This window comes from Orbicella faveolata, unplaced genomic scaffold, assembly GCF_042242905.1.
Source record: "Orbicella faveolata isolate gen_17 unplaced genomic scaffold, um_ofav_v1 contig_1, whole genome shotgun sequence".
NCBI lineage: Eukaryota > Metazoa > Cnidaria > Anthozoa > Scleractinia > Merulinidae > Orbicella > Orbicella faveolata.
Genome location: NW_028301536.1, coordinates 10,469,223 through 10,485,631, shown reverse-complemented (window position 1 = coordinate 10,485,631; position 16,409 = coordinate 10,469,223). Strand labels below are relative to the sequence as shown.

Genomic DNA, 16,409 nt, shown 5'->3' with positions numbered 1-16,409 from the left:
TAGCAACGCGCGCATAAATTGATTAATGGGCCCTCAAGGGCGTCATTAGCGCGCGCTCGTGCATGCGCATATTGAAAACATGACGGATTTGCCTTGATATTGAGCTCTGTCAGTTGAAAAATGGCTCTAGCTCACCAACGAGCACTGGCACCCCAATTTTTTTCCAGTCATTGTAATCAACTAATCATAAGATTTGCGTGAGAAAAGACTGATCTAATTTCTATTGCTGAAAATTGAATAAATAAGAAAAATAGCAGATACACTATGGTCTTTTCTATTTTGGTTCAAATTTTTAATCAAGGGTTTAGCTTTCTGTCTGAATCAAACTTAAAATGTTTATTTGTGTCCGACACAACGTATTGACTGTAGTTTAATGCGTGTTCATATGAGTCTGGGCTCACAAAGATTCTACTATTACTGAGAATGCGTTCTTATAATAAGCGTTAAATAATGTCAAAATGGGGCATTTTCAATGCCTCGCTGCTCCTTAATGAGCATGGGCACCCCCTTTTTATTTCAAAATTGAAGTTATCATATGACAAATATTCAGTGGACAAAGTTTGAACAAAAATCTATCGTCACTTTTATTTCAGAGGAATTACCTTAAGTGATATGCTTCCGGCACGGAATGGTCTAATGTTTGTCGGTACAATTGATGTCCCCATACACCCCGTACCTACGTTCCATTGCTCTTGACTGCTCTTGACTGCTGACCACCCGATATGGCCATTTGTCATGGCGGTTTCAAGATGGCGGTCGCGATAGCAGCCAAATCGCCGTTGAGTTTCCTCTGGAACAGGTTATATTCTAATCATTCCGCTTGTCCTATTTTATACCTGAACCTACGTCGGATCTGCGTTGCTACAACGGTTGAAAATGAGGTAGAAAAACTAACAGCGAAAGAGGAAGAGGAGAAGATAAGAAAGAGGGAGACCGGGAAACAGCTGCATGCCGTATATCACCTCAAAGTGAACGAAATTGCCGAAGAGTTCCGCGTGAATCGGCTTGAGCAGGAAAAGTATCTCAACGATGAGAAGCGCAAGAAAGGCGAGCTTCGACAACTGGAGAAAGAGATACATGACAGGGTTATCGAGAGTGTCAAACTAGAGAACGAGAGAATTCAGAAATTAAGGTGATTTAAGCTTATATATTGATAAATTTCCTGTATACGCAACAACTGACACAACTCTCGCGCGCTCATAGCTCGATGAAGATAAAATTACCTGCAGTCTTTACAGCATGTCTCGGTTGATATACGCACAGCGGTTTTTACCTTACCTGTGAGGAAGCCCCCCACCCCCCTCGAAACAGAACACAGAGACACTGTAGCATAAGCTATCAACTTAATTCCAGTCTGGATCCGCGCAGATCCAGACCTTGAGCTAAGAGGAGGGGGGGGGGGGGGGAGGGGGTGTTGTTTTACTTGCCCTGCTGGCTTTTCTTCCCTCTGTCATGTCTTCTTTTTTTACCGAAAATAAGGTGGGAAGGGGGCCCAGGCCCCCGAGTTCCTCCCCTAGATCCGCCACTGAATTCAACTTTGCATATTGACACCTGTGGTGGCCATAGCCAGACTACTAAAAGCGACACCAGCGTGTGGTCAAAGCCAGCCATGAACCCATGAACTCTAGACCTCAAATTAAGTTTGGTTCCCTAACCAGTCAGCCCTGCTGCATTTTTGTTTCATTGTTTTATAATAACGTTTTACATCTTCAAACAAGTTGACCCTTATGGCATGTACAGTATATTATGGAGGACTGTAAGTGACCTCCTCAACAAAATGTCTTCATTCTTGTTTTGCAATTTCCTTTCAACCCATTGACACCTCATTTCACACTCAATTGACTCTATCACTCTGATCTGGTATCATTGGAAAGATGTTTTCCTGCTGCAAAACTTGAGTGTAGGTGATGCCACATTTTGCCAGCAGTGGAGCAGAGGCTAACACTCGTCACAGCTGGTTACGGCCGGCAGAGGCCTCAATGGGTTAAAGAGTATCTGAATTCCTTCACCAGAAACACACACCTCATGGTAAGGTAAAGATAAAATCTGCATGCTGGCCCATACCCTCTCTTCTGTTTATTTGCTGTGATACTGTTGTCATTGATCAAGCTCATAAATAGCTACATGTTCATAGATAGCTACAACCATGGACAAACTGTGTTGGAAAATGCCAAAAACATAAACTCGTAACCGTAATGTAGAGAATAAGTGCCAGCACCCCCATTCCCCCTTTCAATGTTGGAAAATGGTAAAATGAAAACTTGTGTGTAGGGAGGGGCAAAATGTGTATAAAATGAATTTTTTCAACCCTTGTGACCAACTCTGTCAACGCCTTTTCACTTGACTAATCACAACGATATTTGGCTTCTGTAACAGCCAGAAGCTAAATATGAATTAGGGGTTAAATGGAGATCATGTGATCAACGGGTGACATCACAATGATGTCAGTCAATTTCACAGAGTAGCATTGGTGTGACATGTAAGACATGCTGGCTTTTTGAAATTGATTGCCATCTATTTTAACACAATTCTCACCAGAACACAACGAATACATGTCGATCTTTGTGTTCTTTTCAAAATCCAATGAGCGGCACAAATTTGCACTGTTTTACCAACGTGTTACAGTGTTGTGTGACGCTTTTGAAACAGAGTACCATTGAAAAGGACATAATGACGTCACAGCTCAGTTTGTGAATCATTTTGATGGCGGCATTCAACTACGCACACAAAAGAACATAAAATTACAGACTCTTGCTGATTGTAACATAAATTGCATGGTTTACAACTGCGTTATAAAGAAAAGGTAAAAGATTTCTTTTATATTCAAGGGTTTAGCATTTGTAAACCATTTGAAATTTGTGACAGACAAGTTATAAGTACAGCAAAAGATGTATTCTTATACAGGTCGGTATCCTGTTTCCAATTCCTTAAACAATTTTTTCTAACCATATTTATGACGTCGCAGTTGCATCATAACCACTTGTTCAAAAACCAATGTAAACCGTGCCTTCTGACCCTAAAAGGTGTGTCTGGAATGACAATAGCCCATAGCAACACCCTTTGAAAGATCTTAAAGTACTTCTTACCTACGTACAACATTTTGGAGGAAAAATGGGCTTTTTTTGAGATATTTTTAGCTGAGATATATTTTATTGCTTGTTACATGAGGTAGAAATGCTAAAAACCTCAATTTTGAAGGAATACGAAAGCAGCGAATCAAGTTAGGGAATTAGGCCATAACCAGATATTAGCAGTCATTTTATTGAGCAAGTAATACATAGTGCGTGAGCCGTGTTTGGTTCGAATTTGTAAATTTCAGTGTAAGTTATGGGCATTTAAAGTATGTGAAAATTTAGACACCCATGGACAAATTGTGTTGGAAAATGCCAAAAACATAAACTCATAACCATCATACCTAGAGAATAAGTGCCAGCACTCCCTTTCCCCCTTTCAATGTTGGAAAGTGGTAAAATGAAAACTTGTGTCAGATGAAGGTGTTTTGTCGACATTGCACAGGGGTAGAGAGGGGCAAAATGCGTATGAAATGAATTTTTCCAACCCTTGTGTCCAAGGTTGTTGGTCTTTCACTTGACTGTCAATGCAACCCAACAGTTTCTTTAGAAACCAATACTTTATTCAAACAATTGTGCAGATAGCTGGAAGTTATTTTTATTACTAATTTGTTTTTTCAGAGAAGAAAGAACTGAAAAGCAAACTCTATCAAATGAAGAATGCAACAAAGAAAGGGAAAAAATCAGGAAACATTTTGAAGAAAGGCAGCGACAAGAAAGAATTCAACTTGTGAGAAAAACTATAGTAAGTATATTATACAGTTTAACGGTGATATTTCAGACTCTCAGGTCAAAAGAAAAATAGTAAGAAATAGCAAAGCTTCAGATTAACTAGGTCAGTGTTATTAAGTACTCAAGCAGCATGATGGAATGACTTAGTCAGTGTGTATCTCATATACAGCCTTTCTTTTAAAGGGAATCTAGGCTAAAAAAAGGATTTTGTTCCAAATCACAAGCTGGTGTTCGTGTTTAATTGATTCAGCGATTCGAAGTTGATACCTCATTGCCTGTTTTGCTGGGCATTTCCCTTCAGCTATTTCAGGATTTCAAATTTCATGTGTGCCACCATTGACGTCAATGTGTGGTTGGACCTTTTTAAAATACAGCATTGCATGAATCAAGAGATGAACAAAAGACCCTTTTGGCCTACCTTGTGTCACTTGTTTTAGAGCACAGGGAAATCCACTGCTAAACCAAACAAGTGTAAAATGCAAGCATAATGCTAGATAAAGTGAACAGGGGTGCATTTTCACTTCCTTTTTTTTTAGAAATACTATTCAGTCGATTCAACTCTATCTGGCCTGATCTGACCGGATTTGATTTGAGGCAAATTTTAATGCAATATGGTCTAAGATCTCATAAGTGACCACCTCATGTAAGCTACCACCTTCGGTTGACATTTTGGGTGGTCACTTATGGGAGGTTCAACTCTATCAACAAGCAAGTAATTTTTGTGATTTATACCTGCTTGTTTATTTGCAGAAAATACGCATTTATTGTTAGTTTTTAATACACTAATTGTGATCTTAAGATTTGTCTACATGACTAAAACCTGTCACTATAACGTTTTAGCCTGTCATTTGTTGTCAAAATTGATTAAATCACAAGCTAGTTTTGTGAACCATGGACTCGGACACAATAAAATTCTTTAAACAGCTTGCCACAGTCTTTAAGGTCTATATGCATCCCTGTTATAAAAGGAATACATAGAGTGTCTTGAAACTGTACAGCATGGTTGCCAAAATCAATAGCACCAGCTGCTGTCAATTCAACATTTGTTGCCTGTCTTTTGTAAACAAAGTTTTTTAACCCTTGAGTTTCCAGAACAGCCCTTCACAGGAATCATCCATTGGGAACACAAAGAATGGTTACCAGGAATCAGCAAACAGGAATTCAGCAAAGGTCCACTTATACCTCGTGTCCACATGACTTTGGTCATGTGGACACAAGACTAAAAGGGCTTTTAATCATCTATAATTCACATTCCAGATGAATATGCTCAGTTCCAATGACAAATCTTCTTCCGTAGACTCCATATTAAGATCTCTGCCAGCACAAAAACATCATAAATTACCATAAAGTAAACATGGCGACACCCAGGTCATTTAAACTGAAAACCAAACACTCTGTATTCGAACCACTTACAGACATATGAACTTACACCTTGTTTCAGTGTTACATGCATAACCTTAGGAGACATCTTGCAACCATCTTTTGACTTGCCATCTTTTGACATGCTATGTAAACTGCTGAAAGACTTTAACTGTGAAACTGGCGATTTTTCCGGTTATTAGCAGAATGAATGACAAATAAATTACTGACCTCAAATGGCTGAAGAAGATGGTGGACTTTCCATGTTTCCAGATTAACACAAGATGATTCAAATGATTTGAGTGTAGCTGATTGGCTCACAATAATGACTTCCACTAGAATTGGGCTGATACTAACCTTTGAAAGATGAAACATCCAAAACAGTTGATTCATCTCTCACAGAATGACATCATGATACTCCTAGCTATGGTTGCCGGATTGTTGCAATATTTAATAAGATACAATTTATATTCAGTAATTCATATTTTTATTCAGTAATCGTCATTTTATATTCAATGTGTCATATTTTTGTTCACTAAACTCATTTTTAATTCGGTGATTCATATTTTTGTTCAGCAATCATCATTTTATATTCAATGTGTCATATTTTTGTTCAGTAAAACTCATTTTTAATTCAGTCATTCATATTATTGTTCAGTAAAACTCATTTTATGTTCAATGATTTTTATGTTATTCAGTAAATGATAATATAATCAACAATGTTGTTCAATAAAATTCCCAATTTTTGTGCACGCTGTCAAAATTTTATTCAACTCGTCCGATTTTTATTCAATAATTTCCGCTGTCCTATTGGTCAGCGGATCACTTTCGCGCCTTTTTGAAATCACATGACCCTCTGTTGTACCAAAATGGCAGAACATACTGAGCCGATGTTTACCGCAAAGGACATGGAAGAGGCTGTTCAAAGAGGAATTCAGAGAGGTATCGCTTCATTTAGAAGCGAAGGTAAGTCTTCCAGCACTTTATGTTCCATTTCAGAGTGTCTGGTGGAGAAAGCGAGAGTAGCTTTCATTTGTATTTAGTGTACGTGCGTGTAATTGAGAATGGTATTTTTTTTCTCTAAAAGATGTCTTGCTTTAACCACAGATATGAGACTCCCTGGTGTTACATCAACTCCTTTACCTGGACGATCACTTGTAAGTGGGGCAATCAGTCGAGCTAGGGACCTTCTGCGATCAAATATTGGAAGTGTTAGTAGCTCCTTGGAAGCATCAGTAGCTCAACAGCCAAAGCATAGAAGAATTGGTCATCATTACACTAAGAAGTCAGAGAAACAACCAGAACAAAAGACCTTAGAGGTTTCGGTGGTTGACTTTATGGCTCTTGAAGAATTTGTCAATGAAAAGGGAAACATCCCTCAAGTTGTTCCAGACTATAATTTAGGAAAGGAGGATATTCTGTTTTGTGGAACTGTTGATCTTATGACTAATGATAAGGAATATGCAATAAGATCAAAGATAACCGAAGTATTGGCCACACGAATTCCTGGTATATTGCTAGATGATTTTTCTTTTGTTAAAGTGTCCAGGAAGCAAGTGTGTACACCAGCATGCAAAGAGGGGCACAAATGGGATTTCCCTCAAGTCAAGACTATAGCTGGGCAGGGTAAGCTGTATGTTCGCCTGCAAAAACCAAAAGCTCTAATTGGTGTGGAAAAACCATCAACGCTGAGTGACCTTCCATCTACTTGTCCGCTGTCTGTTCCTGAGTCTGCACCAGATGTACAGCTGGTAAATGAATGTTTTGCAGGAGGCAACATGTCTGCATCCTCACTGTGTGACCCTCAGCCATCAACCTCAACTGGCAGAGTTTCATCAAGCACCATGAAAGTAAGTCCTTCCAGCATCAGTAACAGAGGAACAGGATCACAATCTGCAGCTGTCAACATCTTGACCTGCAACCAGTCTCTTGATGAGGATGAGCAGAAAGACATAGAAAAGCTCAAAGCAATGTTCCCTGATGAAGATGAGTCATACCTCTCTGATGCTAGGAGAAACAACATCACTCTAAATGACACAATTGATGATATTCTTGGCGTTGAAGCTCTTGAAGGTTGGTTTTGCTTTAGATAAAGTAAATGTGCTGATAAGATAACTCTTAGAACCTTGGTCATGGTATAGCCAACATAGATATCATGCTGTGCTATTGAACAAATTTGTTCTGCACAATTAGGGTGGAGCTGTACAGAATCTGTTATTTTAGTTAGAAATTTAAAATTAACTTGTTATGGCTAATAAAATTATTTACTCGAACATCATTATATGGTTAACTTGAAAGGTGAAAACAATAACATCTGTTAAAAGCTGGTAATTGTGGATATGTTAAAGAATACCAGTGAAGTGGAGTTGATGTAAATGGTGGGTTTGCCTTTTTCAAGTAGAGTAGAATATCAAGTCAAAAAATAATTTAGAAATTGCTCATAGCTGTAATATTCTTGATATTTCTTTCATGGTCAAGTATTTCCAGTGATGAGGACTAGTTGTTGATAAGTATTATTTCGTTTGCAACATAAAGTTACATGCATTTGTATTTCTTACTGTATGTGTTTTCTTTTAATTCTCAGTTCCAATTTGTTTTAAAGATGCACTGGCATCGCATCGTCGGAAGTACGGACCAGAAGAAGGGGTTAATCGAATAAATGTAGACAGAGAAACTCTGTGGGAAGATAGCATCATTACTTTTAAAAGCCCAAAATTTGACACCCGAGGAACTTTGTGTGTAAGGTTTGCTGGCGAGGCAGGATTAGATGCAGTAGGTTTGAGGATGGAGTACTGCTCACTACTTGCAAAAGCCATTTTTTCGAGGGAAGCATCCTTGTTTGAAGGGTCAACTGACAGATTTGTTCCCATCTACAATACATCAGCCATCCAATCTGACATTTTTGGATTGGCTGGAAAAATGATGAGCTACATGATTGTTCATCATGATGTGTCATTTTCTTGCATGAGCCCAGCTGTTTATGAGTATTTGGTAACAGGGGATCTTGATAAAGCAGCATGATTGTCTTCTGTGTTGGATGTGCCCGATTGGGATATACGTGAAATCATTTCAAAGGTAACAATGTATCCAAATTATAACTGAAGAATTACCCTAATAGGTATGATTATCCACTTGCTGTATTGCCTTTCTCTTCTTCAAGTAGGAGTCATCAGATCTGTAGTAAAGAGGGTAAAGGGGGTTCCCTAAAACTGTGTTATAAGCAAGTTCCTCTGCATACACTTCAGTTTTATGAAGGCCAGTATTGGATATAAGACTTGTATAGCTATCATGAAGTAATAAAGGATGTAGAAGAGCAACACATGTTGTCCTTGGTTCACAAGTGACAACTCAACATAATCCATTCCGAATTTCTAAATTTAACTCATTCTTAGTGTTATTTTCTTATCCTCCTCTCTGATGGTGACACAAATAACTTGCAATGTATAACTTTGATTTGAAACATTTGCCATCATGCAAAATTTTTGTTTTTACAATTTGACAGCTAAATGACATCAAAAGTGATGAAGACTTGAGAAACTTCTTACTGGAGAATCCTAATGTTCGTGACATATTGAATGTGGCTGGCTGGGTCAAAAACATCACTATGGCAAACAAAGGATATGCTGTAATGAATCTCCTCATTCATGAAGTGCTGACAAAATGGAAGGTTGCTTTGGATCAGCTACGAAGGGGACTGGATTGCTTGGAAGTTCTGTCTCTGATTCAGAAATACCCTGAGGAGATGAAAGTTTACTTTGTCAAGGCAGATGGTGAACACTTAACACCAGATATCATGATCAAGAAAGTCTTCGCAAATGCAACAGGTGAAGAAGACAGTGAAGAGAAAGAAAGAGCACAAAAGTTCTTTGTACAAAGTCTTGGTGCCTTGTATGATGGTAAGTATTTCTAAATTAAGGAGTAACAACAATGATGCTGCAACCTTCTTTGAAGCAGTGTATTGAACAAGAAATTGGGTTAATGACCAAGTTTTGGAGGAAAGCAGACAAGAGATCTCCCTTGCTGAAGGCACATAGCCTCCTGGGAGGGTTGTGGATATTGGTCCTGAAGCAAGCCTGTTTGCCACAATAAATGATGAAATACGTGATGGAAATTCATGCACACATTATGGGTATTTTGTATTTACACACTGTATGCCTCAGGGTTTTTTAATGAAAATGTGAAAATGGTTGATAAAGTGAGGAAACAAATCGCTGCAGAAATTACTCAGAATCCAGGCAATACCATTTACAGTGAGCGTTATTTTGCATTGGAGCATGTCTTCAAGCTTCCCCCTCTCTCCCCCTCCCCCTTCCATGGTTAATTCAGCGTGATGGGCACCTGTCTCCCTCGCTCACGACTCAGTTTCCAGGATTTGCCAGGATTATTATTATCATCGTCATTATCATTAATATTATCATTATCATTGTTATTGTTGTTGTTGTTGTTGTTGTTATTATTATTATTATTATTATTATTAGGGTTAGAAAACAGAGGAAATTCTTAATGCAGAGTCCAACATTATATGTTACAACCATTTAAACCTGAATTTCAGTGTGAACTACAACTTACACTGATGGGTAAGAGTTTTCCTGTTGATAATGATTGTAGATGACCAAAAAGGATTTTGACTATGTTCATTCTACATGTAAGTGAATGATTGTTTTACTTTACATTTTTAGACTTAGACAGAAGTTAAGATCTTGTTTAAGGTGACTCGAGTCAAGCAACTACTTTCTTTCTGAAATTTAATTTACATCTGCAGATCAGAAAGATGATGGAATGAGAAGAGTCCTTATGTATGTGACTGCACGAAACAGTCTCCTGCCATTAGGATTAGAAGAGAGGGTAGAATTAGTCTACAAGATTGATGGTTCTTCCACATTTTTTGCCGAAACCTGTCTGCTCAAGCTTCAAGTCCCAGTGGTGTTTGACTCTTTCCGTAACTTTTATGAACAGTTCATCTTTGTTGTTGATTATGGGTACAGAGGCTTTGGGTGTGTTTAATAAAATACCTTTGTGAAAATATTTTTGGCAGTTATTACAGCAAAATTAAAAGTAAGCTGCCATTGAATTAGAGCCAATGTTTGCACTAACTTGTATAGTTGACAGTTGTGTTACATTAGTTGAACAGTTTTGTAGTTGGCCTTACAATGAAACTTAGGATTATAGGGCATAGCCATCAGTCAGTAATTTCTTTCTATTTCCATGACAGAAATTACAGCAATTGAACTTCATTTTTTAAGCAGAAGATTTATGGGCACTAGAAACAAAAACACAAAAATAGGCTACAATTAAGTTTTCCTTGTTATTGTTCAAGTTATACTGATGTTTCTCTTAATCTTCATATCCCCAGAGTGATTGGAAATGATAAATCTCCTTATATCAGTGCTTTCCAATGTCCAGCACAAACTTAACAAATGTATAAGGAAATGTGTAACAGATGGATAAGAGAGTATGAAAGGTCCTCATGAGAGCCCTGAGATCTTAAGATTTAGAGGGTTAACAGTAGAGATCATTGCTTCTATTGGTCGGTGGTGGGATGTTAAGATTAAGAATTTCTTACAAGTAGAAAATATGTTGATGTTGATGTTGATAACTTATCTTGACTTATAATAATTATGCCAACAACCAAAACATAGACTTGTCGTTTACAAGATACCCAACTGATAAAGGGAAATCGGCATCTCTAAAAGTAAAGGAAGGAAACCTCAATAATGCACTGTCTTTGTACTTGAGATAGATGTGGAAAGTAAATAAAAAGTTTGTTCTTGAATGTTAAACAATTGCTTTAATTTTCCAGCCTTCTTCCTTTTCCTACAGTACAGCCTGATAACAGTATTTTTCTAATTGAAGACGGTATACATCACTAGCCTTTCACACAGATGTTTGAGGGGGACGAATTCATGACAAAGCCGTAAAAGCACCTGTGCCTGTGTGGGAGGCAATATGCATAACAACTAATATACAATTAATATAAGTGAAGTTAAGATATAATAACAACATAATTATACATGATTGATTAATCTCATGGTATACTTCAGGAATAGGGCATTGAAACTGTATAAAACAATACAGTACAGTGAACAATGACTTCCATGTACCCAATGCCCAATTCCCAAAACAACCTTTTTGAAATGATTGTAACATATTTTTTTGCAAGTATACAGTGCATAATAACACCCAGTAAACTGAACGAATTCGAACACCTGAATATTGCAGTTTTCTTTGTCCTAATAATAAGCCTGACCTCCTTGAAAAAATGGCCAAGGGGGATGGAACTAATGGATTAATGGACTATGGATGGATTAATGGACACAGTCATTTTCCTTTAGAGTCTGGATTAACCAGGTTTCACTGTACCTGAGCATTTACTCAGAGCCCCCAGTAATGTGATACAAAAAATGATGGATCAAAACAGACTATAAGATGATAAAACTAATAACTGATAAAAATATATTTTAACCCTAGGTTGGCATAAACCTGCATTCAAAGCAGCTTGGCCAAGTTCAGTAAAAAACCTAAACCTGAAAGGAACCTCTATCCATGGCCACTTGATATGGAAGGCCAAAGTACCCACACGTATAGTAAATTTTCAAAGGGAACTCTGTATTATGGGGAGAATTCCCAAGGAAGAGGTAGCATACATAATTCATGTGTTATGGTAAGAGTTAAGTACTTAAAATATTTGCAAGTGTTGGGAAATCTGACTGGATTAACATTGTGATTCTAAACCCTAACCCTAAAAGCACTAAACTCTTCACAGACCAGACCAATACTCTTCCTGTTTTGCTTGTGAATGGAGTACCATTTTCCTTGGAGGGTATAAAAATGTGCAGAGGTACATGCCTAGTATACGACTTTGGCAAGTCACTCCTGATCCCATACAAACTACCTTGAGGATTCTGTGTACATTCAGTTTTACAACAAAGAAACCACTTGCATGTACAGGTCAATCCCATAAACATTTGACTCCTGAAGTGGATTTACATTTTGTTGCAACAAATTCAGCATGTCTTGTTGAATTGGGCATCGTGGTGGGTCTACCTCAACCATGTTTACTCTTTCCACTGGAAGAGGCCCATCCCAGTCCACTCCATATAGATCAATGTTCTCTGGAACTTCTTCACCAATAGCTGGATCACGAAGGGCCGTTTGTCCTTCATTACTTGGGTTGATCATTCCATTGATCCATATCTTATTAGGACTCCAGTTGTTTTCTGTGCGAATGGGACGATTATTAAATGCGGCGGCAAACTCCTTTAATGCATAATTAATGCGTGCTTTAAATATGTAATGCAAAACAAACATATGCTCACTGTTCTCCAAATCAAGACTTCCACTTTCCTCCAATGCGTAAAATACACAGTAAAATAGGAAAACAACACACCTAAACACCTCACGCCAGAGTCTCTCTATCCTCTGGTTCCTAGTAGAGGAGCCGGCAATAAAACTACCACGGCCTTCACCCCTTACTTGTACCATCAATGAAGCAACAATAGAGTTCTCACCCCCATGATCTCCTCGAACACGTGAAGGCCATCCACATTCTTCTGCTGCGTTTTGAAACAGATCACCTACTGTTTCTGAACGGTTGTTGTCAGCACAGAGTAGGTATAAAATTCGTCTTGAAAAACCATCGATGCAGCCATGAATAACGAACTTCCATCGAATTAGGGAATGATGGCCGTCAATGTGCCACAGAGAACTTGGCCCAGGAATGCTATATACCCTTCGTGTTATCACGCATGCCCACCTTAATGCAGTGTTTTCTGGATCAACACGAGTGAGTGACATCCTAATCCTATCTCTTTGAACCCTCAGCCCACGAGACCTGATAAAACCAATCAAATAGGATTCTCCTGTTGTGTTTCCATGCCGAGAAATATATCTAATTAGGGCATCTAGTTCATCATCTGAAATATCCGAATATCAACTTAAGTGCTCCAGATTGTACTCTCTTACCCTGCTATACAAGGTCCAGCGCGAAATTCGTAACATCTTCGCAATATCTGTCAATGTGTAGGAAGCGCTCCGGAGGTCCTCTAGTACTTCCTTCTCGATGACAAAGGGTGGTCTTCCTGGGTTTGCAGCATGATTCATCTCGCGCAATCCAAAATCTGGCAAACTTACAGTCCTTCGTCTCATTTGGCTTACTTTGGCTCCCCAGTATTGGCATATATCTGTAAGCAAACCACACAGCTGCCCTAACACTTGACCAACGTTCCTGTCTAAATCCAGTTCCATATCAACTATTGCACGCAGGACAGATACCGCCATTTCTAGTCTGTTGAGGACTAGTGCCGCTTCGTGGAACCCTAAATCAGAGTTATTATCTTGGATTTCCGTCTCCATCAACAGGTTATCAATGGAGAAAAGTACTTCCTCCCACGTAACCTCCAAAATCGCCGCCATGATTTTTTTTAATGTAACTTTGTTGATCCGCTGACCAATAGGACAGCAGAAATTATTGAATAAATCGGACGAGTTGAATAAAATTTTGACGGCGTGCACAAAAATTGGGAATTTTATTGAACAAAAACATTGTTGATTATATTATCATTTACTGAATAACATAAAAATCATTGAACATAAAATAAGTTTTACTGAACAATAATATGAATGACTGAATTAAAAATGAGTTTTACTGAACAAAAATATGACACATTGAATATAAAATGATGATTGCTGAACAAAAATATGAATCACCGAATTAAAAATGAGTTTAGTGAACAAAAATATGACACATTGAATATAAAATGACGATTACTGAATAAAAATATGAATTACTGAATATAAATTGTATCTTATTAAATATTGCAACAATCCGGCAACCATACCTAGCCTTAAATTGATGTCAAATATATTTCAGTCTTTCATGACTAAAAGTCAAGTCAGACCATAAAGAAGTCTGTTGTGCTTACATTTTTGATGTAGGCCAGGTTACATAGCATGTCAAAAGATGGTCGAAAGATGTTGCCCATACATATAACACTGAAAGCGGGTGTAAAACTCCAGGATCAGTCAAACAGAACCGTTACGTAAGTACGTGCACTGCTTTTCAGCAAAGATTCCCTGTAAGTAATGTGAAGTAAGACCTTTGAAGTTAAAGGCAGATCATGTAGGAATGGATGCTTTGATAGTCAAATGATGCCTGTAAATTTTCTTTGGCCAAGAGCCAGAAGAGAACATCTAGAAATGAAATTAGTCACGGTGCAAGATTAGAACAGTTTTCAATTGACTGTTGTAAAACCAAAACCAAAACCAAAGTAATCATTCTAGCCAACCACAAAGGACATAGACAATACAGTGCACCAATCAATACTCAAAGTAGTTATATGTAACTGAAGCGAAGTGAGGGAAAACGTATGCAAACGAGTCAAAATTGGTGTGGTTTTACTTATGACTGGATGAAAAAGTAGCATAAGTTTTTAAGCCAATAACAAAGCAGAGTGAGTGCAAAACCAATTTTTGACACTCAAATGAAAACCGCTTTATTAAAAAGCAATAAAAAGGTCAAATTGGTTGAACTTGCTCTTTGAACTCTACCATGGCCATTCAACTAAATTCAAAACAAAGTGTAAAATAGCTGGTAGTAAATCATAATAAAACGAAGGCAAATTTTAAGGAATGGGTTGAAGTTCAAAATAGACCCTATTCATAAATGGCTGTTAATTAAAAATGATTTGTTAGTATTGAAATTAGCCCAACTAATCTCATTTCCGAGTTGATAATTCAAAAGAATTTTTACTCTCAAACGAGGTTAGTTGGGCTAATTTTAATGCAGACAAAATGATTTTAAATTGGCAGCCATATATGAATAGGGTCTATATTGGGTGTTTAGGATAACTCCAACTTTATGCAGAACCATACTAAGAAATCCTTATGTGGTGGAGGTGTTGTTTTAGAATAAGTGTATGGATAGATAGAACTGTTAAGATTTTTAAAAAAACAATTGCAAAAGGGAATGCAAAGTCTTTCTTCTCTACTCCATGTTCCCCAAACTAAAGGTATCTTCACTCAAACTTACATGTAGCCTGCAAGCAGGCTAACCCCTTTTTACCAGACTCCTCCCACCAAATCACTTTGCCTGAATGAACTTGCTCTTCACTGCTTGCGTGTGTCACTCAGAGGTGAGGCTGCAAACAGGCTATGCTCAGACTCAGGTCAAATTGTAGTGTACTAACAAAACAATCATTGAATATAAACATATTTAATTTTCCTGCCAGTTAGGAATTTTTTTTACGTTAATTTGCAATATTTGTTTTGTCTGTTGGAGTGCCATCCCTGTTTTGGGTGTCTACTCAAAGCTAAGTGCATCGCCACTATAGTTGCACATTTAATTAAGTGTCCCATTTAAACTTTTTAATTTTTGTAATAAAACAATATCTTTTGTTTTATGATCTGATAAAAGGTCAGATGGGTCTATGAGGCCCCTTCTATAAGTCACTAGTTGGCATCCTCAATTAAGTTTATTATCATTCATCCAAACATGAAAACTATCAAAGCATTTTAAAAATCCAAACGGTTAAATAAATAAAGCGAAGCTCTGTTAAAAAACAGAGGCTAAATGTACCTGTGAACTGCTGAGTCCTTGGATGTGGTGGTGGGGAGGGGGTGGTTAGTGCATATCAAGCTGTGTAAACCAGGTACTTGTGTAGAAGGCGTTTTCAGTGCTGGCTACATGTAGTGTTAATTGTAGTCATTGTACACATCAAGATCTTTATGAATGTAACCTACAATTTGATGGAATGTATAGCATTTATGTATAAGAAACTGGCAGAACACAAACATTTAAATTTCCATGTTTTTTTATCTTGTGCAGGAGGAAAGCGAGAACTGGGTAACCAGGGAAAACTTAGAGGAAAAGATCACTTATTGTCTGGAACATGAAACAAACTACAACTTTGCTCTTTCACCGACTGGAGAGAAACATTACTCAACTTCCCCACCAGGTTGTATTGATACTGAAGAAAATGCTCCTGGTCCAGCTGCTTATTACCCAACAGGATTACCCTCAAGATCTGCAAATTAACTTCACTTACTACCTGTATTGTACACAAAAATAAGTGCCATAGCAGTGAATGGAACTGTAACTTGTTAAATTTAGCATACACTTGCAATCTATTTTTTGTGGAGCAGCATTTTTCACATATTGTTGTCTGACCAACCATTGGGTCACAGTCACTAATGGGAGTAGAAGATACTGGAGACAATTTATTAATAAAAGATATGTGTATTCTTGGTTCG

General features: G+C 37.8%; 4 protein-coding genes across 6 annotated transcripts; 2 read left to right on the top strand and 2 right to left on the bottom strand.

Annotated features, from left to right (window-relative positions):
- Window positions 1-687: 687 nt before the first annotated feature.
- On the top strand, window positions 688-16,403 carry LOC110049916 (uncharacterized). 2 transcript variants are annotated; one of them, XM_089288634.1, is made up of 4 exons: window positions 688-1,132; window positions 3,693-3,816; window positions 4,889-4,973; window positions 15,985-16,189. In XM_089288634.1, exons 1-4 carry the CDS (start codon window positions 723-725, stop codon window positions 16,050-16,052), a joined length of 687 nt encoding a protein of 228 aa, XP_089144760.1. In that variant the 5' UTR covers window positions 688-722; the 3' UTR covers window positions 16,053-16,189. The 2 variants fall into 2 exon arrangements, with proteins under 2 accessions (XP_089144760.1, XP_089144753.1); XM_089288627.1 differs by lacking the exon at window positions 4,889-4,973 and having other exon boundaries at window positions 15,985-16,403.
- LOC110058016 (uncharacterized) lies at window positions 4,980-10,945 on the top strand. 2 transcript variants are annotated; one of them, XM_089288620.1, is made up of 4 exons: window positions 4,980-6,128; window positions 6,270-7,235; window positions 7,747-8,237; window positions 8,665-8,800. In XM_089288620.1, exons 1-3 carry the CDS (start codon window positions 6,011-6,013, stop codon window positions 8,181-8,183), a joined length of 1,521 nt encoding a protein of 506 aa, XP_089144746.1. In that variant the 5' UTR covers window positions 4,980-6,010; the 3' UTR covers window positions 8,184-8,237; window positions 8,665-8,800. The 2 variants fall into 2 exon arrangements, with proteins under 2 accessions (XP_089144746.1, XP_089144747.1); XM_089288621.1 differs by lacking the exons at window positions 4,980-6,128; window positions 6,270-7,235 and adding an exon at window positions 9,925-10,945 and having other exon boundaries at window positions 8,098-8,237; window positions 8,665-9,058.
- LOC149118044 (uncharacterized) lies at window positions 10,924-13,576 on the bottom strand. The gene is made up of 2 exons (XM_089288642.1): window positions 12,550-13,576; window positions 10,924-12,379 (listed from the first exon to the last, which is right to left on the bottom strand). The coding sequence occupies exon 1, from the start codon at window positions 13,572-13,574 to the stop codon at window positions 13,092-13,094; it is 483 nt and encodes a 160-aa protein (XP_089144768.1). The 5' UTR covers window positions 13,575-13,576; the 3' UTR covers window positions 10,924-12,379; window positions 12,550-13,091.
- On the bottom strand, window positions 10,924-13,710 carry LOC110058109 (uncharacterized). The gene has a single exon (XM_020764697.2). The coding sequence runs from the start codon at window positions 12,954-12,956 to the stop codon at window positions 12,081-12,083; it is 876 nt and encodes a 291-aa protein (XP_020620356.2). The 5' UTR covers window positions 12,957-13,710; the 3' UTR covers window positions 10,924-12,080.
- Window positions 16,404-16,409: the final 6 nt, after the last annotated feature.